This window comes from Ischnura elegans, chromosome 5 (assembly GCF_921293095.1).
Source record: "Ischnura elegans chromosome 5, ioIscEleg1.1, whole genome shotgun sequence".
Classification (NCBI taxonomy): Eukaryota; Metazoa; Arthropoda; class Insecta; order Odonata; family Coenagrionidae; genus Ischnura; species Ischnura elegans.
In genome coordinates this window covers 13,056,636-13,082,600 of record NC_060250.1, presented here as the reverse complement: position 1 = coordinate 13,082,600, position 25,965 = coordinate 13,056,636, and the positions used below count along the sequence as shown (strand labels likewise).

General features: G+C 38.2%; 1 protein-coding gene across 3 annotated transcripts in view; it reads right to left on the bottom strand.

Annotated features, from left to right (window-relative positions):
* Positions 1-248: 248 nt before the first annotated feature.
* LOC124158508 (proton-coupled amino acid transporter 1) overlaps positions 249-25,965 on the bottom strand; it is a 96,349-nt gene continuing 70,632 nt past the window's right edge. For all 3 annotated transcript variants that reach the window (XM_046533630.1, XM_046533631.1, XM_046533629.1), the window contains exons 4-9: positions 21,784-21,908; positions 19,684-19,768; positions 18,632-18,907; positions 8,732-8,907; positions 4,391-4,563; positions 249-780 (exon numbers count right to left, since the gene is read on the bottom strand). In XM_046533630.1, the coding sequence (XP_046389586.1) occupies positions 386-780; positions 4,391-4,563; positions 8,732-8,907; positions 18,632-18,907; positions 19,684-19,768; positions 21,784-21,908 (1,230 nt within the window). In that variant the 3' untranslated portion in view covers positions 249-385. The remainder of the gene's footprint in view (positions 781-4,390; positions 4,564-8,731; positions 8,908-18,631; positions 18,908-19,683; positions 19,769-21,783; positions 21,909-25,965) is intronic.

The following is a 25,965-nucleotide window of genomic DNA, read 5'->3' as shown; positions in this document are numbered from 1 at the left end:
AAAGAGCTCCGTACAGAGAGGTTTCAAATACATATTCTTATGCTACTCGTAGTACGAAAACGTTTTTCTACTGTAGGCACCGGCAGGAAAAGGTTAAAGATGATGGAATAAGACTTTGTTACTCCATGAATAACTCAACAACCTGTTCAGGTTAATAAAGTTTGAAGCCCTCTAAATTTTCCAATACAGGCACATAAATACATTGAAAAAAAGGTGAATAACACATTTAAATAATGAAGAATCAGACATAGAAATGTTAAATTTATTTTTAATACTTTCCTAAAATTATAAAGGAATGATATAAATAAAGTAACAACCTTTGAGAATCTACCACAGTAACACGGCATGGCACTCTGGTGACAATTCAAACGTTTCAACACACACGTCAATCGATGCCTTCCTCAAAAGCATGAACAATTTCAACAATACTGGCATATGTTCCAGACACAAAACCAAAAGCACCGACCAATATCAAAAAGATGTCCTTTGCCATCACAATCCAAAAATGAGATCTTGAGAGAGCAACATACTTGTGTCCACCTGAATCACTTTTTAAGTAGGAGCTTGGGTAGGCATTCCTTATCTCGGTGCCACCACGCCCATCTAAATCAGCCACAACTTCCATCTCCAGTGGGACTTTATGTTCAGACGCTTGAGGTCGGCTCATGATGCACGCAATTTCAGCCAACGGCGGGAACATGAGCGCCAGGGCAGTACTGCTGATGGCACCCACCAGGGAGATGAAAAGGCCGAGTTTGGGAATGGCTTCCGCCAATATGACTGCGAAAACAAAACAATGAAATGCTTGATACAAAAGCCAATCACAACAAAAGAAAATACATGAAAACTGATGTCAATTAAAAATGAGGGCCCATAACTGTGAAACCTCTCATAGAGGTGGGTCCATTAACCCGCCAACGCCCACGGGTGCCATATAGCACCCAGTGCAGTGCTGAGCCAATACTTTAGCAATGCATATAATAATGTGAATTTTAGCGTACATTTCGGTGCACATACTTAGTTGAAGGTTTCCTCTATTAGTTATTCTGCCAGTTTGAAATGTGTCCATTGTGTTGAGCTCATATGTATCATATTTTATAAAAATGAACTATGAGACATTTAAAAAAAACCTTGGTCGCTGACGCGTTCAGGAGCCCAGTCAGCATAAGATGTGAGATATCCAAAAATCCCAGAATACATACGAATATGGAACACATGGACAGCAACCCGCAATATGGGGTCATTATCCTAGGAGAAAGGATCTAGTGGGAATCTACCTTGAAAACCATGGGGATAGCAGCAAGATGAATAATGAAAAGTAAAGAAAACTTTGTAATTCCACATAAATATTTGAACTAGGATCTAGGTTTTGATGTGAACCATCATCATCTGGTACAAATTCATAGAAGGCACCTCACTTGACACCTTAGCGCAATTTGAAATTTTAAGAATTGTCAAAAATTAGGAACATTTTGCGAACAAAATTTCTATTCCTTCCCACTCCCCCCTCCTGGACCTTCCTTTCTCACATACCTGAAAGAAAACAAACCCTTTTCCGACCTTGCCTCCCCTTCTACCTCAGATGTTCTCACGCATGCACTGGTAGTAAGTATTCCCCTCTTCCCTTTCACCCGACCCACGTGCCACTACCTACCCCCATTTAATGAAGACATTGTAAGTACGGAAATCCCTAATCCTTTCCTTACTCTTACACCCATTTCCATCCTCTTTGGCCAAACTCCATCCCTGGGCATTCCACCCCTTAACCCTCTCCTCAGACCATTGTGTCTTTGAAATACAAAAAAAAAATTGTGTGTGACTTTTGATTCTCTGCTTTGTATGCCTTTTACCAGACGACCCTCCACGTTGATAGGTAGGTCATGTATTAAATAATTATGTGGAATTCCAAATTTTTCCTTACTTTTTATTATGCTAAGTTTTAAAAATGCTGTTTGGCTTATCTCCACTGCAATTACCAAATCAATAGGAATTCCAATTCCAGCGGAAGCAGAACCATGTTGAGCTGATGTTCAATATGGTTGCTTCATGTGATGGCTTCTTCTCTGGCTAGTAGAACGATGTTATTTTGAACGCATTGGCATTACTAATACTGCTGCACTTTTTACCCCAGCATAAACCCACATATTTTCTTTATGGATCATTCTCCCACAATCGTACAAAATTATGGAGTGCCATAAAAAATCCAAAACTGGTACATCAAAAATAAGGTCGCATATTTATGTACCCTCTTACTGCTTTTATTGACAAGTTAGCAAAGAAATTTAATTTTAACCAAATTTAATGTCCACAGACTATGATTCGTCATGACTGTGGACAGTCCCACATAGATTTTTGAAGAGGTGTTTATTGTATTAACAACCTTTACTAAATAATTTACTATAAAATCTATGATTAAACAAGTTACAACAATATAAACATTCCAAAATAGTCTTTTTGGGTTTCTTTTTTTTTTCATAATATCTATTATTAAAAAAATTGTCCTACCGAAAAAAGCAATTTCCGTGGACACAGGAAAAAGAGAGTAATATTATATAAGAGGGTATAAAAAGGATATGGTGCAGCCCTGAACAATCATTGTGCAGACAAAGATATTGCATGCTATATTGGGTTGTTTGAGTTTATACTTGCTTCAGTGAATGTTTTAAAGCTGGAAGAAAAATATTGGTTCAGTTTTTTGAAAGAGCCAAGATCATCAGTCATGTCCGTGGACAGGTGAAAATTAGTATAAGTAAAATCTCGTACTAATTACAATTGAGATATCTTTTGCACCTATAAAATGCAAGTTCAATGTAGTGAGGACAGTGCCCTAACTTATTTTAAGTCCCAACTTTAACTTAATTTAGTGGAAATCATCATGTCCGTGGACGTCATGCTCATGAAATCTGCAGCCCATGGACATGACAGATAGTAACGGACATGATGATACCTACACTATGACTACTTACAGAATGTCCAATGCCAATTTTTAAAAAAATTCTCATGGGTAAACACAATACCTCTTCTGCTATGTTTGTGGACATACGTATCATGTTCGTAGACAGAACAAAAGTAAAAATAAAAAAGTGTGAATATTACTAACGATCTCCGTCACTTAGATTTTATGACTGACGAACTGTAATTACACAATTTTGGTTCTCAATAAACAAAATTTTTTTTAAATTTTCCCTTAAGAAAATGTACGTTTTTTGGAGATTGACCCTAATAAATAATACACAATATGAGCGCAAAAAAATCCCTGTCATTGAATATTTTTTTTGAAAATGTCAACACAATCCAAAAAAAAGGTTAAGAAGCATCAGCAATGATGGAAAAAAGCGAACCTAATTTAATCATTTATCTTCCGCAGAAAATTGTTCCCGATGATCAGGGGGATATTTTTCTATTTAAGATGACCGTAGGGAGAGTCAGGATTTTAGTTCTTAGTACCAACTATCATTTTACATTTATTTGTACCATGATTTTATTCCTCAGTATTTTTCCAAGATTTTTTACGAATGAAATGTTAAAGGAGGTGAACTGCATGCAGTTAGGCATTTTTATGATATTTTTATAGATTAGAGATTTCAACCAATGGAGTAAGATTTCAGCCTGTTTGGTGCTCGCTTTGGTCCACAGGTGGGCAGCACCTACGATCTTTACAGACTGCCTCACATGCAGAGGGCCTCCTTTTGATGGGAGAAACTACGTTAAGAGGGCATAGGTATGTGAACGGCATATTCTTGTGGTTGTGCTGGCTGGGAGAACATGATTACATAAAATTATTGGATTTAATTCAAACGTAAGGGCGTAGTCTGCTAAAACTAATTCTTGTTGAAGACTGTTGGCTTGAAAATAATGCTGATACTATTCATTGCGGGTCAACTTAATGGTATGTGCAACATTTCTGTCAGCAGGTCAGTGGTTTCGTTCAACTAAGATTGATTTACACGTATGTAATTAGACTAGCATAATTAGGCTTTTAGATCATACAACTGGAAAAATCGTGCTACATCTGAGTGTGTCTTCCCATAGAAATGCAAGCATTTACACTGGGAAACCAAATTTTATCATACAAGTACGAGAGTACAACTGACAGTCATTCTACTGAGGTGTCACTGTATTCTGGAGTAACAAATTTATTACGTAAAAGAAATCAGGAGTGACATGCATGAATGAAGGCTTTCATGGACCTTGAATGCTGACTCCATGTAAAAAATGAGGTTTTTCATTGCTTTCAAAACTTTCCGTATCCTGGAGGTAACTTGGAAATATATGTCTTGGTCAACTTATCACATTACTGAGCATTATGATTTTTTATTCTATAAGTTAGAAACAATTATGAATTCATACATACTATGTTAAATATTAATAAAATAATGTCATTACTTACAAGTCAACAGAACGAATCCTGTCCTGAAGAGTATTTCATACAAAATCTTGTGCTTAAAAGGGCCATATTTCTTCATCACCGGAGGCCATAAAATATCTATAGGTACATAAAACTGCAGGGCGTAAGAGCACAACACTCCAAAAGATAGAGCCATTTTCACACACTGGGCCAAGCTGCAGATGAAACAAAGGAAAAATTACAAATATGTATGAATAAGTCAATCCTTATGTAATGCATGTGCGACAAACTAAAAATGGCTTTTTTGACTGCCTGAAAAATAAATTACTATTATTGCGCACCGGAATTTTGGTCAGTCAAGCTATTAAATCTATGTGGATTTGGACATGAATACAATGAACGAATTCCTCTCAGTTAAGCCTGATATGCTCATTTACACTAGAAGGACTGGGGCCTAAAAGGACCGTTATCAATCATTTTGATGGGTAGTCAGGGGTGCCGACATATAAAAAATACTGAGGGTCTTGCACCAGGAAATTTTTAAAATATGTAGTGAGTTTTAAAGTTTTTTTTTTTAATTTGAGAAGAGTCATATGGTGAACATTGGAACCCTGAAAACTTGTCTCTTGATAACCTGACACTCCGGGCAAAAACTGACAAGCCTGGCACATCTTTTGCTCCCCCAATATCAAATTTTTGAGGGGGCTCAGGCCCCCTCAGGACCCATGGAGTTGGAGCCATTGCAGGTAGTATGTAATTATTGTAAATATTTCTTTGGTAATGATAAAATTAATTGATAGCTCCATTATCAATACAGTTCCTTTTTCCTTATTTATCAATACAATTGACTAGTTTTTTTACAAATCATTTTGCAATAAATAAAATTAAAATGAACAGAGGTAATGCCGATCCCACTTCCCCTGCCCTGGCCAACCACATGCCATTCGGTATGGCAGATATGATGCATATTTCCATTCAAAATGTAATAAAGAATGTTAAATGCATAAATGTATTAAAACATCAAAATGGCCGGACATAATATAAAGTAGTGATTTCCTGAATAAAACATGTGTTACCGCTGCAAATGAATAAGAAATGACTAACCCACCATTTTGTCAGGTGTTGGTCTTTTAAGGTGGACAGGTTATGTAATGTCATTTCTGCGTCAAAAAATTAAATTACATTTTTATAGGATATGTCTCAGATATCACTATGAGCAAGAGATTTTTCTTATGGAAAAAATTGATAAGCAGCTTATTGTAAGCTGAGGGACTTATATTTCAAGGCGAGGATAATATTTTAGGGAAGAATAGGTAAGGAGTGCGATCAAATATCCTCAGATTAACATAAGTCGCTTCTGTTGGAGCACCAAAATGACACATGCTATGCTGCTCAGCCAGGCATGAATTTAAAGCCTACTGGAGAAATTCAGCAAGTCTTAAAAAGAGCTGAACAACTAATAACAGATTTGCCCATAAATAGAAAAAATTAACAATTGCAAGCGACTGGCTGGTGAAGATACAAAGCATAATACACTTTCCTTGTGGCGGAAAGAAAAGAAAAAAACATTTGAGAGAGTTAAACGTGTAACCTACAGATCAGCATCTTTGTATGCTAACCATTACACCGTGGCACCAGTTAAAAATGAGAGGCATATGTACAACTTTAAAACCCAATTTCATTGAAAAATTTAGCTGCTGCGTACATGAAACAAACTGAAATTATTCAAGGTCTACACAATCTAACATTTATGAATTTTAATTTATGGTCTGATAACCCGATGAATAAAATATATATATACATATTTGAGATTCCTTTCCGGCATTTTTATGTGAAATTGGTTATTCATGTGAAATTATGTGTTTTTCATATGACTGTGGTTTTGCCCTCATTTCTTAAATGTGAATAATTTTCAAATCATGACCAAATGATGTTATTTCTCCTAATGATATAGAATAACCAAGAATAAAAACATTATTCTTATGCATAAATTCCGTCATGAATTCTCTAAAACAATGGAATAATAACAATATCAACGGAAGTTCTAAAGTTTGCCCTCCATTTTGTCATTACCCTGGATGTTTCTCGGCCTGGCCATGAGAAACCCATAAGAAAAGGCAGACAAGCTTATTTATAAGCGCCTTCCTTTTAAATCATCTCAATGACTCATAATGTGCTGGCTGGGGGACCACAAAAATTTAATAAAAGTCAGGAAAAATTATGATAACAGAAATAAAAAATTGTAGGCAGTATGATTAACTCATGAACAGCTAGCGTGCCCATATGGGCACAGCTGCAATGGTTTTTAGAATTGCGTATAAATTCCGACGCAAACATTATAGAGCATTCTGTCTTCGCCAAAAATGATTACAATGTATCACTTTATTCGGTTCGTGCTTACGGCCAGCATTTATACCAGGTGTTGACTGTGGCATGATAGGTATTCTTACTCACTCGGTTCTAGGCGGAAAAAGAGGAAAAATGGCGATGTGTCTTCAGTAAATGCGATTTTTTTCCTTTTTATTTTTGATTCTCGGCTAACAATTTATTCTTGTTCTTATAATGAATGTTGTCAACTTCGGTTTCTTTTGCCAGCATTGTGATATATTTCGTATGAGACAAGGCATTTGAATTTATTTTTGGGTGATCCCATATGGGCACGCTAGCCGGTAGCCGGGGGTGTCTTTTTTGGCGGGTGTCCTTCGTTACAAACGTTGTTATTGGGGCTGTTATTAAATAATTTCGATATAAAACGCTAAGTTTTTGTCACCCTTACATTATTTTCTTATGTCATCCGATTTTAACGTCTTCAATATTTTTTTCTGTATTTTTTGTAATATTTCCATTAATTTTAGTACAAAAAATACACTTTATACTATTCAACACTTTTATTCATTGTGCTTGTGTTTTACTTTGCTCAACTATCTAGTATGAAGAATGGAAGGTTATTTTCTACCACCGGTATATATACCCAACAATCAAGGGCATGGTGGAAGGGGAAAGGATAGTTGATAAATACAATGATGAAGCTCATTATGAAGCGCTTTGCACCGCGTATAAAACTTTGAAACAATAAAAAGTAGATTGAATCTTGATCAAATCGACCAGATTGAACGTGGCCAAATTTTCCAACTAAGCCCAATTCCTGGTCGTTAGTCACAGGGATACAATCAAGGCGAAAGTTAACAAGCAACCTTTACAAGCTCAATCAGTTTTGTCCCGAACAGGATGGAGGAAACATAAAAATGACCAATAGACCAAAAATGACCATAGGCACGAGATGACTTGTCATCCGCTAAGATTATATTCCTCGAAATGAATTTCGCTGCATTTCCCGGTAAATCCCTTGTTGAGGTTTCCGAAATGTTCATCACGGAAGAAATTTTTTTTCTCTGTTCTATTCTATTCTGACAATGAGTGGTATTTACTGTCTGCAAGAAGAGTATTTTTGGCTGAGTGGCGATGACGTCCGAAACACTGGTGTATAATACCATTCGCAATGTTGCAAAATATAATGACGGTTATCACTTTATAATATATTGAGGGAGGAAAATTCTGGTTCAAATATACCGCAGTAAGCCTTTAGGTGGGAGATTGCGCAAGTGTTTTTGTAACGAAGATGTACCTTTCCGAGACCTGTTGGCCGTGTTAAGCATTCCCTATCAAGTGCAACCAATCGTAGAAAGTCTGATTTCATAAGCTATGATGGCAGTGACAACAAATTTGTCCCGTTTGATAGACGCTGATGTTCTTATGAAGAATATTCTTCCCGCACGAGCTCAAAATGTGCTAAGTGCGACGTGGGTCTTTGCCTCAATAAAATTCTGACTACCATACTCGGCTATTGAAAACCCAATTTATAGTATTAAAGGACTCTACCAGCAATATAGTACTAATTTTGTTAATAAATCCATTGATAACAAGTGTTTTCATTCAATAACTCTTTTCAAAACTGATTTTTATACTGTTAAGTTCTTTGGACGGCTAAAAAAAATTTTAACCGGAAAATAAAGTAAAGTGATTTGAAATTACTTCAAATTGCCAAATGAAATAAGTTTTATATGTAAATGCAAAAATATATAGCGTAATACGCAATAAAAATGAGAATTATGATGGTACGAGCGATTTTTCTGCAGAATGCAGACCGGTGGCCAGAACGGCAAGAACGAATCATCAGAATTTTAAAACTAAGTGTTTATCGGAATGCTAGGGCAGTGATTAAGCAGTTTTTAACGGAAAAACAAAATTAAACTACGAAAAAAAACTCCGCTGTTAAAGGGTTAAGTAAGCAATGGTCACCCGTAAAAATGACAGGTCTGGTCCTTCTAGTGTTGAAACCAATTTTCACTAATATTTGTATGCCCTCATACAAAGTACACTCACACAGTATCAGGAAGATTAAGACTTATGCTGCCCTTTATTCCATCTCCATATTGTAAGTAGCCCAAGCTTCCCATTGTTATCAACAACAATGTGACGATTGTCATGCCGCCATTTAGTACTCCAAGTGGTGATGAGAACTTCTTTGGCTCCCTCATTTCATTTTGCAACGGGAGGACCTACAAAAAAAATATATATCACATAAGCTGATAGCAAAGTACAGACAATAGCATTTTTGGTTGAAATGCAGTGAAATAGAAGCCCCATTTCTCTTGTCCACCGAAATGATGACTAAGGGTAGACTGTGGATACCTATTGTTAAAATATTAAAATCAAATACACATATTGGGGCCAAAAGCAATGGAATATTACATGGAGTTATGTAAGAGTTCATTTCTAGTTCTGCAGTAGCACTAATGCCTGGATTACATTGAGAAATTTCTAAGACTCAGCTAATCAAAAGTGATTAATCTTAAAGTTCAACAACAACATAAAGATTCCTAGATGATTTATACCCAGTGAGAAATGGGTGGTGGAATCCACGTGGAACCCACGTGGAGAATTAACGTGGATACCACGTGTTTTTGGTCGTGGAATCAACGTGGAACCCACGTGGAAATTTGGTGGAAAAATTAAAACAGCAGTTGGTGCTGTCCTAAAACCATTAAAACCTCAACCACTCTATATCTAAACCTTCTATATATGTGTCTACGATTTTTCATGTGCTCTCATGGCTGCCTTTCCACAAATTATATAAAAATATAATGTGCGATACATTTTCACATAACTAGCGTGGTTTCAGGATGATAAATGACGCAATGTCACCAGAGAGTTAAGTTCCACAAATTAGAAATTCTGTTTAACATTTTATGATAATCACCACAAATCCACTTGAAATCAACGTGGATTCCACGTGGGTCCAACCACTCAATATCCACCACCACCAAATATCCACCTCTCAACGTGGATTCCACGTGGGTTCCACGTGGATTCCACCACCCATTTCTCACTGGGTAATGATAAATTTGATTTTATTTCATTGATGATGATAAATATTTTACGTTGTGAATAGATATACCCAATACTATTAAATTATAAGCTCATTCACATTTTTTTTCAATTTCCCATTGAAATACAATTTGAAAAATTAAGAGACTCATATTTTTCCCTTTCTCCACCTGTCGTCTACTTCCCGCACTATTAACAACAAAAAATTGATGTCCTCAGTTCTTTAGCAGAGATAGAATTGCAGAGTAGTTCATGCTGAGCACATCATCACTTATCCACACTTCCTGAGCAGTGATAAGTGGTATATCGCTTACTGTGATTGGATCATATACACTGACTGAAAATTACTAATCACAACCTCCGTATTGGAAAAAATCAGCCAATGCAATTGAAAATTCCAATTGAATTCAATTTAATTTTCCAATATTCAATTGAAAATCTGAATATCCAATTGAATATTAGGAGATTCAATTGAATTCAAAGAAAATATGTAATTGAATTGAATTCCCAAATATTCAGGATATTCAATAGGAATTTCAATTGAATTCACCCGCAAAGTCTCCGCTGGAATTCATTATGACGATTATCACAAATCACCAATGAGAGCTAATGAAGTGATCACGCAAATTAAAACTACTATCACAACTATTATGCAAGTAAAATCCTTACTTCTCAATTATGAATATAGTGGGCATAGTGCTTGCACCTGCCTAGCAAAGATAGCTAAAGACAACAATGCCGACGTCATTTTTCCATTTTTCATGATTACATGCACGTGGCTGACTGAATTGTGGTCAAGCTTTTGCTTGTGGGGAAAAAATTTATTTATATCAGTATTATTTAGCCCGAGGTAAATCCCCACAGCATTTATTTAAGTCATTTGTGTGTTTCTTCAGTAAAATAGTAAAAGCATTTTACTATTTTACTGAAAATTACTAATATGTATTTGTATTTAACATGTACGCATATTTACGTAACATATTTATGAGAACGTGTGTTACGCTGCAGACAAGAAACTACAAGCATTGTCGGAGTACAGTGTATCTTGCTGGTTTGTTTGTGTGAAGTGTTCTTATATAAACATGAATGACATTTCTGTTGTGTAACACACATATTATGTTGGCTTAATGCACAGCCAGAATTATATTGATTAATAATTTATAGAAGTCTTCCTTAGATAACGACCAGTGAGATATTTGTTGGTGTAGTGGTTATCGTTAATCAAGGCAGAAGAACATTTTGATGAAAGTTGTGGTTCTGTTCATTATGGCAAAGATTTTTGCTTCACAATGACTACCTATTTGTTAGAACTGATGGAAGATGTGGGAAAGCAGATTTCAGATTTTTATGACACTGCTTCAAAAGGTATTTCAACTGTGATTTCTGTTGACATAAATTATTTATTCAGAATTTGGAATCCATGAAATTAATATTTTAAGTATGTATATCCTACCTTATAAATTTACCGTATTGGATGAATTTCTATTTTCAACTGAAAAAATTTCAATTGAACAGTACAGTTGAATATTTTTCAATTGAAAATTTCCAACAGGGCCGTGCCGGATAGTTTGAAATCACTGTAATTTTCTTATAACTACATATGTACTACCAAAATGCTGTGACTAACCCAGTGGCGGATACAGAAAAAACCCAAGGGGGGGGCGCAACATATCTTGAGTTGTCTTTACTTTTATCGTAATTAAAGATGATCAAGTCACAGGCAACGTATATGAACATTTTATTTAAAATGATTATAAACATGTAAAAGACAATGCCATCTTATGATACAAATAAGTTACATTGTGGTTTTGCAATGGTCGGCAATACAAGCGGACCCGCAAGGGGGGGGCGCCCGCCCCCTGCGCCCCCCATCTGTATCCACCACTGACTATACCATTGCTACCAACTGCTACTCACTCATATCTCACTGCTGTCACAGGAATTCCTGCTCTCTTACAGAGGTTTGGTGTGATAGGGTGTGACTCATGTACCTGTGTGTGCTGTGTTGTCTGTATGAGAAATGAGCGTGATACATGTGGTGGTTGCAATGGTGCCAATATGTAGACTTCTGGTTTTTGCCTTATAAATCTCAAAGGTGACCATAATTCAAACCTGTGCTCAATACCCTGCCTAAATGTTTGTTTATAATATTTTGAGTTAGTTTCACCATCATACATTGAGATTACAAGTGTTTATCACTCATTCCTTGCATACATAAAATTGTATTTCTTCCACAGTATTTTATGATCTATATACACAAAAAAAAAAGTCTCTAAAAGTACTGGAGAACCAAGGTAATGCCTTTTGGTCCTTGGTTCAATGAAAGGAAAATCCTGATGATCACCTCCTCGTGGTAGAGAGGGGGCAACGTTATTAAAAACGGCTAACGACACAGGGACCGAGTATCTCCCGGGATAAGGAGACCCCCCCTGTCAAAGCCAACAACCTCTGTAGAGGATGGATGAGCGGACAGGGGTTAGGGCACCCTCTTGCCCTTGGAATGGGAAATCATTCCAAAAGGCGGATGAACCCACAAGGTCAACGGCATAGGATGCGGAAGGCAAGGGGAAACCACCGCATTAAAGACCCTTACGGTATCCCTAGTCCCACTGGACTACAATGAAAGCATGGTGATTCCTGAGAATAAGAAATATTCCGGAGTAATATGCCCACATTCGGATCTCCGGGTGGGCACTATCCCAGGAGAACTGTGTGGTTTGAAAGAGAAGAGAAAGAAGAAGGGAAAGGTAACATCAGCATTGAGAATAGGAACATGGAATGTCAGAACAATGAATAGGAAAGGGAAGTTGGAAAATGTGAAGAAAGAAATGGTGAGACACAACATCAGTATTCTAGGATTAAGTGAAGTAAGATGGGAAGGAGAAGGAGAATTTGATTCAGGAGATTATAAGATTATTTATAAGGGAGGGGATTCTAAGGAAAATGGAGTCGGGTTGATATACAGAAAGAATTTGGAGAGGAATATAACTAAAGTTATGCCAGTAAGCGATAGAGTAGTGGCTATCAAGATACTGAGTGAGCCAGTAGATACATTAATTATCCAAGTGTACTTGCCAACATCAGATGCAGAAGAAGAAGAGATTGAACGGATATATGAGCAAATAGAGGAAATATATGAAGAAAATGGAAAAGGCAAAGTAAGAACTATAATGATGGGAGATTGGAACAGTGTAGTGGGGAATGGAAGAAGGACGAATGTAGTTGGAGATTATGGACTTGGAAGTAGAAATGAAAGAGGAGAAAAATTGATAAATTTTTGTGAGCGCTTGGAGTTATGGATTGCAAATACTTGGTTTAAAAATCATAAAAGAAGGTTGTACACGTGGAAAGCACCTGGAGATATTTCAAGATATCAGATAGATTTTATTATTGTCAATCAAAGGTTTAAGAATAGTGTTAAAATGGCAAAAACCTACCCAGGAGCAGATGCTGACTCTGACCACAATCTTCTAGTTACTGATATAAGAACACGATTGAAGCTTGTTAAGAAAGGGAGGTTGATAAGGAAATGGGATGTAATAAAGCTGAAAAATGAGAAGAATGAAGCATATAATAAAAATGTTGAGAAAAAATTGGAAGATGTAAGACAAAGTAATGAGGTATCAGAGGAATGGAATAACATTAGGGATGTAATATGGGAAGTCTTAGAAGAGGAAGTTGGTGTTGTACAAAAGGAAAGAAATAGGAAGGAATGGATCACTCAGAGCATGATAGATAAAATGGAGGAAAGGAGAAAGTGGAAAAATGTTCACACTGAAGAAGGAAAAGGGCAATATAGGAAACTTAACAATGAACTACGAAGATTAACTGATAAGGCAAGAGAGGAGTGGATGGAGAGAGAATGCGAAAAGATGGAAGTCCTAGAAGAACAAGGGAGATTGGAAGAAATGTATAAAACAGCTAAAAAGTTCACAAAAAGAGAGCCAAAGAAAATAAGTAAACAAGGAATGTTAAATAAATACGGAAAGATAACAACAGGTGTTGAGGAAAACAAAAACATATGGAAAGAATATGTAAAAGAACTATATGATAGTAAAGACGATCATTCTGAGATGGAGCTGGAAGAGGAATGGGAATTTGAAGAGGTGAATAGAGGACCAAACATACTGAGAAGAGAAGTGGAAAAGGCAATCAAGGATCTCAAGGAAAGGAAAGCAATGGGATGCGATAGAATACCATCAGAAGCATTAAAGAACCTAGGTAACAATGCAATGAGTCGATTAACAAATTTAATCAATAGGATATATGATACCGGGAGCTGGCCTGATGATCTACTTAAAACTATTCTAATACCAATACCAAAGAAATGTAATGCCAAAGAATGTAAAGACTATAGGACAATTAGTCTTATATGCCATGTTACCAAAGTAATTACAAGGATTATATTAAAAAGAATCGAAGGAAGAATTAAAGAAAATATGGGAGAAGATCAATTTGGATTTAGAAAGGGTAAAGGGACTCGTGATGCAATAGGATGCTTGAGGATGATAGGAGAAAGAATGATGGAAGTGAATAGAGATTTGTACATTTGCTTTATTGATTGGGAAAAGGCATTTGATAAGGTTAATTGGAATGTGTTATTGAAAATTTTGAAAGACATTGGCATTGATTGGAAAGATAGGAGATTAATAAAGGAGATGTATTGTAGGCAGGTAGTAGTTATAAAAATTGGAGATGATGAAACAGAAGAAATTGGCATAGGAAGAGGAGTGAGGCAAGGGTGCTGCCTTTCTCCAGAGCTCTTCAATGTTTATGCAGAAAAAATGATGGAGAAAGCTTTAGAAAAAGCTAGAGGAGTTGTAATAGGAGGAGAAAGAATAAAAACAATTAAATATGCAGATGATCAGGCAGTGCTGGCAGAAAGTGAAGAAGATTTACAACAAGTGATGGATGATATAATGGATGTGGGGAGGGAATTTGGAATGAACTTAAACATAAATAAAACCAAGGTGATGAGAATCAGCAGAAAAGAAGGTTGTGTTTGTATATCCTTAGAAGGAAATATCATACAGCAAGTACAGACTTTCCAATATTTGGGAAGTCTGGTAAGATGGAATGGAAGTTGTACTGAGGAAATAAGAAGAAGGATATCAATAGGTAAAGGAGCGTATGGAAAGGTAAAAGCATTGTTAACAGCAAAAAGAATTCCAATAGAGATGAGGAAGAGGTTTATGAAATGTTTTGTGTGGAGTGTAGTGTTGTACGGATGTGAATCATGGACTGTTAAAAAGAAGGAGGAGAGATATTTAGAAAGTTTTGAAATGTGGGTATGGAGACGAATGTTGAAAGTGAAGTGGACTGACAGAGTGAAGAATGAGGAAGTTCTAAGAAGAATAGGCGAGGAAAGAAAATTAATACATATGATTAGGGACATGCAAAAGGTGGGGTTATTTTATAGCCAAAAGTGGTGTTATTTTTCTACAAAAGCGATGTTATTTTTCCCTGAAATCGGTGTTATTTTAACGGCAAAATAATTGATGTTGATTGAGAGCCATCCTTCCAGTGGCCCACCCATTGCCCTAAATTTAGGATATTATTGACCGGGAATAATTTAGGCAATAATATTCATGGAGTATTGACTGAATTCACCTATTATACATATTTTATCCTTTGCTTATCCATATATCTAGCTTACGTAGAGAGAAATTACTTTTAAATGTTTGTAATTTCAAATAAAATATTGCATTTGTGATCAAGTTGTCATCTTTTACATTTGTTCTCTTATCTGTTAACACAGTGCTATAGCAGGAAAGAAATCTTTCTCAGTCGATGTTTGCAGAAGGGATCCAAATTGCTTAAAGGCACTTAGATGCAAACGATATCTCAGACATTTAATTACATCCACTGAACCCCGGGAATTTTGCTTTTGTAGTAATTTCTGTATTCTCCCAACCCCAGCATCAACTTCTCTGTCTCCATTGATTCCAGGCCATGAATGTTTTGTTTTTAAGTCAGGGTTCATGTCTGTAGAGGGAACTTCTTGGGGATCAAATACTGAGATCTTTTCAAATACCTATTTTTCTGCTTAGGTCTTCTACCATAAGAGAACTAAGTTTGGTTGATGCCTTTTCAGCCATCTGCATAGGTATTGACTTTACAGCAGCTACTTTAGAGGTTGTCATGCTTTGCAGATGTAATAAGTGGTTTTATCTAAAAAAGTACTCTTATGAATATTCTCGAGGCTCATTTTTAACTTCCTTAACCCCTTCAAAATGGCGAATTTCTCTCCTTAGCATGAATGTAGGACTGAGCTCCATGAGGTTCTTCGGTTCCCTCTGTATGGAGCATTTATGCTGGACATCTCTCAAGAAAGGTCTTGCGGATAATCACACACTCTCAACACCAACCTTTACTGATCCTTCCTAGTGGGCATTTCGCATTATCTTGGGCTCCAAGGGTAGTTGGTCTCCCTCCTTTCCCACTTTATAACCCTACCAGCGGCATTGGTTCGCTATCAACTCATGCTTTGTTTATGTGAATTAGCAATATGGATGATTGTTACTTGCACGTAAATTGCAGTCTTCCAATTGAATTCCTCGATTTATTCTGAGAATTTTAAAATTTTGAATGAAGCTCTACCATCAGCATTAACCAATTTAATTCATTAACCAATTAAATTGATGATTTTATACTGAAATCGAGGTTTAAGTTAATATTTATGGTAGAATTTCTTTTAAAAATTGCAAACGCTGCCAAAAGGCAAAGAATTCAATTCTTAGTTTATATTTTTTGAGAAAGAACCATATACATTTATTTCGCAAACTAACTGAATTAACAATTGTATGACTGCGGTCCCTTGCCACAAAGAGATGAGGGTCTAGGTTCCTTAACCCTTTCAAAACGGCGAATTTCTCTCCTTAGCATGAATGTAGGACTGAGCTCCATGAGGTTCTTCGGTTCCCTCTGTATGGAGCATTTATGCTGGACATCTCTTAAGAAAGGTCTTGCGGATAATCACACACTCTCAACACCAACCTTTACTGATCAAGAAGGAATAAGAGATGAGGGTCTAGGTTCATGCTTCCGGATTTCGGAGGTTACAGATTTTGCCAGTTTTATGGTGCTGGCCTGTGTTGGGTTCCGAAACTAAGACTTAGCGAACCCACGAATGTCATATTAGGAGGAGAGCAAGGAAACGTATTTTCGGCATTAGGCCTGCGTAGGAAAATCTCAGACAAAAAATTTCGCCTTTCGTCTCCCGGGCCAAGAAACGTCCTCCCACATATTTTCGTCATTAGCAGCGAAAGGGTTAACTCTCTATCGAATGTGAGCATTTAGATAGCTTGAACCCTCCAGTAATTTTATTTAGTCAACCATCAGTTTCCATGGCATTTTGGCTTTGTAAACATCGTGAATGCGGTTTAGACATCCTCCGGACAAACAAGTCGCCTTTTTTCCTCGAGTGTGTTTCTTTGTGGAAATCATGAATTTTCTCCTATTCATGGGCGATTTTCACCAACTCACACGCGATTTTCTTAATTTTTTTCCTTCTGCTCTGCATGAAATTGTTTTTCGAGGCGTATATTTAAGCCGTAATTATTTCACGGCGTTGGCCGCTCACCGACGCGACTAATTTCCGCGGGCCGCCGTTCCCGCCACAGCGCCGTGAAATCCAGAGAGTCGTCTTGTCGGAAAGTGGCCTGAATTTTACGGCGCTGTACCGGGAACGGCAGCCGGCGATAAGTCGTTTCGGCTGAAAGCTGCCACAATGTAGCTCCGTGTATATTTCACGGAATAGACGGCGCACAGCCACTTTTTGCCGCTTTCAGACTTTTGCTTTGCTCCGGCCGTCGTCAACGGCACGGCACTGTGCTTTCATTTAACCATTGGTCTCAATGCAAGTCTTCAAGCGAGTCGAATTGCGCAGTTGACGGCACGGCGTTGTTGACGATCAGCAAGGCAAGGTTCAATCCGGCCCAGCGGTGCGCCGTTTATGGCGTGAAATACACACCGTGCTACCTTGAGGCTACTTTCAAACGCGACGACTTTTCGACAGCCGCCGTTCACGGCACGGTTCCGTGAAATTCAGGCCACTTTCAAACGAGACATCTCTCTCACTTTCAAACGAGACATCTCTCGGCGCTGTGCCGTGAACGGCGGCCCATGGAAATTCTTCGCATCGGAAATCGGCCAATGCAATGAAAAAATTACGGCTTAAATGTACGCCTCGAAAATCAATTTCGTGGGAGAAGCATGAGCAGAAGAAAAATATGGTGAAAATCGCGTCTGAGTTAGTGAAAATCGCCCATGAATTGGAGAAAATCGCAATTAACACGAAATTCGCGTATTCGCGGGAAAACCCCGGAAATCGCGTATTTCGCGGGAAAACCCCGGAATTCGCGTTAAAATTCGCGTTATCGCATTTGCGACTTTTGCATGTCCCTACATATGATTCATAAGAGGAAGGCAAGTTGGTTAGGGCATATATTAAGAAGGAATTGTTTGGAACGGAGAATAATAGAAGGGAAGATAGAAGGAAAGAGAGGAAGAGGAAGAAGGAGGATGGGAATGTTGGATGATATAAGAAGAGGAAGAAAATACAAAGACCTAAAGGAGGATGCTCAGGATAGAGAAAGATGGAGAGAAGTCCAGTGGAAACCTGTCTAAGGACAGTAATCACTGATGATGATGATGATACACAAAAAAAATTAATGCACGTAATATTTGTTTATATAATTTCTGACATGTTCTTGAATAGGGCTTGAGCTTTCTGCAGGTGACAACAAAATTGCCATGACAGCAAAATGGTTTAAAAATTAGCCATGCCCTTGGGTACATCCTTCAATTCCCCCCGTAGCTGAGTAAAAGCAGGAAAGTAAGATGGCTCAAGTAAGAATCAGATTGATATCCCTCTGTAAAAAAATTATAACTCACCAATCCAATGCCTTCAAAAGCAAATATAGTTGTCCCCAAGAAGAGAGGCAATTTCAGCATTGACTCTGGGCCAAGTCTCCTGGCTGATATGTTAGGAAGGTCTAGCGAAGCATAGTAAATAGTGATGGCAATTCCGGCTGCCATGGATATATTAGCTGCCATGGAAAGAGGGGCTATGAACTTGAGATTTCGAATCCACGCTGACAGCATTATCGGGATGAGTATGATCAGCATGAGCCAATGCAAATCTATTGGAGGGAAGTACACCTTCAGGACCTGGCAGAAAAATAAGAGCAATGATTAACATCCTTTCATAGATAACTCCCTACGTTTAGATTTTAAACATGTACGATAATTTCCAAAAGGCTGAGTATATTTACTGTCTGTAAAAAAAAGCAATATATCAGAGTTTGAAGAGCTCTAGCGTCTAAACAAAGCTATCAATTTCAGTGCAACAAAAAGCATACAAAAGAGAATTTATTTCTACAGTGTATCATGTACTTTAAAAAATCTTCGGCTCAATAGTATTTCCTGTACTGAATTTTTCCTCAAAAAAGTACCTGCTTTTTGCACGTAAAATCAAGTTGCTCAACTTTGAGCACTGACCTAGTTTGGGGTGAGCTCTACTCTCATATAATTCAAACCAACTTGCAGGTTGCATCACGAAGTCAGTGAATGAGTGAGCAAATTTTCTTTCCTTGGGAAACTTTAATTTTAAGAAATATTCACACCTTTAAGGGTTTATTATTTGAATTTATTGTACATTATAATTATTTGAATTCATAAACTCAAAATAATCAGGAAACAAGTTTTGAAGAGGTGCTTAAGATTTCTTAGGTATGTTTTGTCTTATACCAAAAAAATGCACTAAATTAAGAAAATAAAGAACCGAGAACAATATAATAGGGCAAATTAGAGGCATAGCATGTCAATATTTAAAAAAACTGGTGAAGTAAACATATGTACTGTACTAGCTCATTACAATGAGGGTTTTTTGGTTGCATCAATTAATAAATACATATATCAAATAATTAGAATGTGGATGAACTTACTTCTTGCAAATTTGACGACACAAACACGAAGTAAACACAACAGAATCCGAACTGTGTGACACAGAGGAAGAAATTAACAATTTTCCTGCAAAGAAATGAAAATTATGGCATCAATTACAACACCTGAATCCTAATTCATAGAAATAAAATTCACCCTATCGCAACCTAATCAGCCAATTATAAATGCACCAGGACAGTTAATTTTTTTTAACCGATGAAATAATCTTAAAATATCACTACATTAATGCACGCCTAAAAATGTGCATTCTAGAGGGTTGCAAACTTCTTTTCACATTTGAATGTGTCAAAGTATATTAAATTATGTATAACTATAAGAAACCATTCAAGCACAACACGAGCACAATTTTGGCAATTTTTGACCCTTTCCCCTATAGTGTAAGTAATTTGCCAAACCTTACTTGATTACATAAGAATTTTTAATTTTTTACAGTTTCTATATGCTAAGAAAACCAAATAATTTACATTATTATGAAGTGTTCATTAAGCAATTCCACATGATGACTACAATAAAGTGTACTGTTAATTACTTCAGTCGCATCCATTGTGTTCTGTTCGTAGACTTTGTTTGTTTTATCTTTGCAGGTGAGCTGGTGTGGCTAGTGGAGGGAAAGTTCCTCGACACTTGACTTTCCCTTTGCCAATCAGAAGACAGCAGGAGTTGCCTAGCGCTTAGGAAATTCAGCTCTTCTCTCTCACACCTCCATTGTGCTAACTTCAGAAATCTCTCCGTGGAGCAGTAATGCCAAACCTCACGCACAGGATGCCGCATGATATACCAGATTTTGCCCCGATGTTACATGACCAGCTGCTGGTCACTTCTTCAAGGGAATGGTGGTGGTGTTTGGCACTCCCGACTTTTTATTTCAAGTAGGAAAGGCGGGTGGTGGGGGGGGGGAAGTAGAGGGGGAAGATCCTCTCAACAGATTATCAGTGTCTCTGTTGAAATTATATTACTTTTTTTAAATTCTCCATTAAATGTTTCCCATTTGCAATAACTCTAGATTTTTCAAAATCGATCATGTGTCCGGTGGTTTTGTGTTCTGCTATGGCCGACTTCTTTGAATGCCTCAGTGGACTGGTGCATACACATATTTAATTAATAAAACTTAACTAATAAGAAACTGAAATTTGTAAAATATGCTAAATGAAAATGCTTTGTGAAAAATTATATAATTATAATAATAATAATTAATAAAAAATCCTACTGCTGCTACTCCAAGCTACAATCACTTTCAAAAGTCTGTTCCTATAGTCAGTACGAGTAACTACATCTTCCTCTGAACTCAAACTTAAGGTTTTCCTGTGCCTTCCATGCCTCCTAAGGGCCACATTGAATTACTCTCACCATCCACAAAAGTCTTGCTGAGGCATTATTCACTATCCCTAAACTCTTCATTATTCCCTCTCATTCCCGAGGTAAGAACACACAGCAGTGCTTAAGTTCTCTGAAAGGCATTTCTAACTCTGATAATAATATTTTCATTCATCAGCAAGATGCTATGGACAACGTAATATTGGAGTACTAACTTCAAAGGGTGCTGAAATTTATAAGTTTTGCAGTATTAGGTCTCCCATCCACCTTAGGACAACTCGGATATTGCTCTCCCCCTTCTTCCTGAAGTGGATACCTTGCAGGGAAACCTTAGATTCCCCTCGGCTTTTTTTGAACATGGAATTTTTTGGCAGTGGGAGGGGTTTCATGGAGCCTTTCTATCTCTCGTATCACGCTTGGGACTCCTGGCGAGAGCAAGTTGCACCATTCTCTTACGATGATGGGATAACTAAACAGCCACAAGCAATGTGCAAAAGTGGACTTCAGAAAATTTCGGAGAAGGCTGTGTTGGTCTTATGGAACAACTTTTGAAAGTGATTGTACATCTCCAACATGTGGACTGTGAAGACAGCATGATTAAATAGAAAATGATTGGCTTCAATGAAATGATCAAAACGGGGTATAGTGAAAGTCCTAGTAACATAGTCGGTTGATTTAAGGCAAAGGAGTAAAAATTTACTTCAAGAGAAGAGCATTCACAACTTGTCTCTTCTGTCTCCTTGTTGGCTCTCTCATTTAAATCATACCTAAACATTTTGGAATGCCTCCTCAAACAATCTGGCCCAGTACTGAATGAAGCTTCCATGGCATCAGCAAAATCAGGTGGAAGTGGGGCTCCCGTTCGGTACTTCATTTCGTCTGAGACATTAACCTTTGGAATGTCATTGACAGAAAATCAATATTAAATGAAAGACTAAAAACACAAAAAGATAAAGCTGTGGCTAATTATAAACCAAAATTACAAAAAATGATAAAATAATCAAATATTAATCATAATATATTTAAATAAAAACTCTGTACGTACAAAGCAAAATTTGTAAAATTTGTGCAGGACAATATGCAGATTTGTAAATGATTCAAAAAGCTTCATTAAAGATTTTTTTCTGATGTGCTTTAATAGTGAATACAGTTGAATTAAAATAATTAATGCTAGCTTTTATCAATGGCATATTGCCTAAATGAAGATGCAGTGAAATAATGTTTCCAAATATACTATTGGCTGCAGAACTTTAAGTCTTCAGAAATTTTTTCAATAAATATTGAGGAAACAAATTTGAGAGATTTTAAATTATTTTGTGTCAAATGACTGCATTGAAACAGGACCAATATATGATTAGTCCCAGTGAGAAATGGGTGGTGGAATCCACGTGGAAATGTAACGTGGATACCACGTGTTTTTGGTCGTGGAATCAACGTGGAACCCACGTGGAAATTTGGTGGAAAAATTAAAACAGCAGTAGGTGCTGTCCTAAAACCATTAAAACCTCAACCACTCTATATCTAAACCTTCTATGTATGTGTCTACGATTTTTCATGTGCTCTCATGGCTGCCTTTCCACGAATTATATAAAAATAGAATGTGCGATACATTTTCACATAACTAGCGTGGTTTCAGGATGATAAATGACGCAATGTCACCAGAGTGTTCAGCTCCACAGATTAGAAATTCTGTTTAACATTTTATGCTAATCACCACAAATCCACTTGAAATCAACGTGGATTCCACGTGGGTCCAACCACTCGATATCCACCACCACCATATATCCACGAGTCAACGTGGATTCCATGTGGGTTCCACGTGGATTCCACCACCCATTTCTCACTGGGCGTATGTCAATCCTATTAAGCCCCAACATCGTACATTAAATAAAAGCATTTGGATGTACTGTAAAGTCAGAATTAAGACCACCACTTGCTTCAAAAAACTCTGAATGAAAAGTAGAAGGACCTATGGCTTAAGTAAGTGGTACTGAATGCTAGTGAACCAAAGACAAAGCATCCAGCTCAGTTCAACTATAATTATTTCCATAATTATGCCCCCTACCCTGAATGCAAATCACAAACTTGTGAAGGAGACACATCAAGCAGTCATCACCAAGTAAAACAAAAAGAGCATTGAATTTTCCATAGTTGCCAACTGTAGTACAAAAGTCATTAATGCAGTGATGACAGCTAGATACCTTCCCTCTAGGAGGTGGTTCATCAAATTGTTACATCAGATCGTTGACACTCGTCATCAAGTCAACTTAAAATCAAGTAAACATGATAATCAGTGCTTTCAAATATGTCCTTAGCTTGAGGTGAGCTCTATACTAACATATCCAAATTAACATCTGTGATGTATTACGTTTGTCACTTGATCCTGCCGCTTCACGGCAGGCAATTGTTCCTGGAATAAAAACGTGGTGTTGCCGCCATCTTGGCAGTTGCACGCTGGCACTGGAATGGTCGTTTTGATTTGCCCCGATATACCACATTGGCGACGAGGATGCCGGCATTAATGGAGAAGTTTATCGCGGAGGAAGAAGGGTGGGACTCCTACGAAGAGCGGATGGAGCAGTATTTTATCGTGAACGACCTGGTCGGGGATACTCACGAAGAAAAAAAGAAGGCCGTGTTACTTTCTTCGGTAGGAAAAGCTGCATACGCCGTCCTGAGGAACTTGTGCGAGCCAAAGAGGCCGGCAGACATAACATACCGGGGGCTTTGCGATCTACTCAGGCAGCATTTCTGCCCCAAAGCCTCGGTGATCGCCCAAAGCCATCAGTTCCACAAAACCGTGCAGGGGAAGACAGATTCCGTAAGAGACTTCGCCACAGAACTGAGAAGGGTTTCCCGAGGCTGCAATTATGGCGCTTTTTTAGATCGCGCACTCAGGGACCAGTTCATATTAGGGCTTCGGGACAGAGAGATCGTACGGGCCCTGTATCTTGAAAGTGAGGACCTAGCATTTGAGAGGGCGGTGGAAATCGCTTCATCGCGGGAAGGAGCCTCCAGGAACGCCGAGGCTTGCAACTTGTTCGCACCGTCGGAGGAAGTGGCTGCGGTTGGGGTCTATTTTGTAGACCGGGACAACTCGACTGGGGTTGGAGAGGAGCATGAAGAAGACATTTTTCGGGTCACGACCCAAGGAAAGGGGAGAAGACCGGCCGGACCTCCCCGAAGTGCGGCATCATCAGGGGGAAACGCAGCGATGGTGTGTTTCTGCTGCGGAAGGAGGGGCCACTCAAGAATGGAGTGTCGATTTCGGCGTGCTAGGTGTGATCGATGTCAACGGGTGGGCCATTTAAAGGCAATGTGCAAACAGGGTCACTTGGGTGAGTACGAAAAAAGGGTATTTCATAGTGAGATTTCTGAAGGGTGTATGGAGGAGCGGGAAGAAAAGGGTGTTGGAATTTTTGATTTAGAGGTTTCTTCTGTTAGGGGTGAGAGTTATGGCGAAGAGTTCCCCTCACTTTTCAATATTAATTCTGCACTCGGGGATGCGCCATTTAAAGTGGCAATCTTAGTAGAGGGGGTCAAGCTGGATATGGAAATTGATACGGGTTCGGCCATTTCAGCAATATCGGAGGGCTGTTACCAGAAATATTTCTCAGAGTTGCCCCTGCAAAGAACAGCCATACGGCTTAAATCTTACTCCAACAACCTTATAAAACCAGGGGGCACCATTGGGGTAAAGGTCCGCCACAAGAGTAGAGTATATGAATTGTCACTCTTTGTCGTCAAAAATGGAGGGCCGCCAATCATGGGGAGGGATTGGCTAAAAATTTTAAGAGTGACCATACCAGTAATGCATTTGGGTGTCAGAGATCCCAAGTTGGAGAGGGTGCCAGAGAAATTTACCACATTATGGGAAGGTGAACTGGGCACGTTTAATAAGGGTGAAGTGGCTTTAATTCTAAAACCTGAGGCCAAACCGGTTTATTGCCCTCCGAGAGCATTAGCATTTGCGCTCCGAAACAAGGTGGATGAAGAGTTAGACAGGCTTGTTAGGGTGGGAATCCTGCACCCTGTAGACTTCAGTGCGTGGGCCACACCAATAGTACCGGTGGCTAAGAATGATGGCAGTGTTAGGATCTGTGGGGATTTTAAAATTACTCTCAATCCAAATTTACAAATTGAGCGATATCCCTTGCCAAGGGTTGATGAAATATTTGCTAAATTAGAAGGGGGAGAAAAATTCTCAACAATCGACCTTGCCCAGGCTTTTCAGCAACTCACTCTAGATGCAGGGTCGCAGGAGCTTTGTACAATCAACACCCACAGGGGCTTATTTAGATATTGTAGACTTCCCTTTGGAGTTGCTTCTGCTCCAGCAATATTTCAAAGAATAATGGGCCAAGTCATGCAGGGATTAAAGGGAGCAGCTTCTTTCCAAGATGACATTATTGTAACAGGTAGGAATGACAAGGAACATTTGGAAAACTTGGACCGGGTGCTGAACAAGCTTTGCGGGTTAGGGTTTAAAGTCAATAGAGGTAAATGTCGGTTCATGGAAATGTCGGTGGAATATCTGGGTCACAAAATTGACAGGGAAGGCCTGCACCCAACTATTTCCAAAGTAGAGGCAATAACTAAATGTCCACCACCTAGAAATGTATCTCAGCTGAGGGCATTCTTGGGGCTAATTGAATATTATTCCAAGTTTCTGCCAAACTTAGCAACCAGGTTGGCCCCCCTTCATGAGCTGCTACGTAAGGAATCCAAGTGGGATTGGTCTGAGAAGTGTGAGGAGGCTTTTCAGTCAGTTAAAACCTCTATTGCTTCAGCTGGAGTCCTTGCACATTACAACCCCTCCTTGCCTATCATTTTAGAATGCGATGCATCTTCGTATGGACTAGGGGAAGTGTTGATTCAGAGATATACAAATGGACTAGAGTGCCCCATTGCTTTTGCTTCAAGATCACTGAGCAAAGCGGAAACTAATT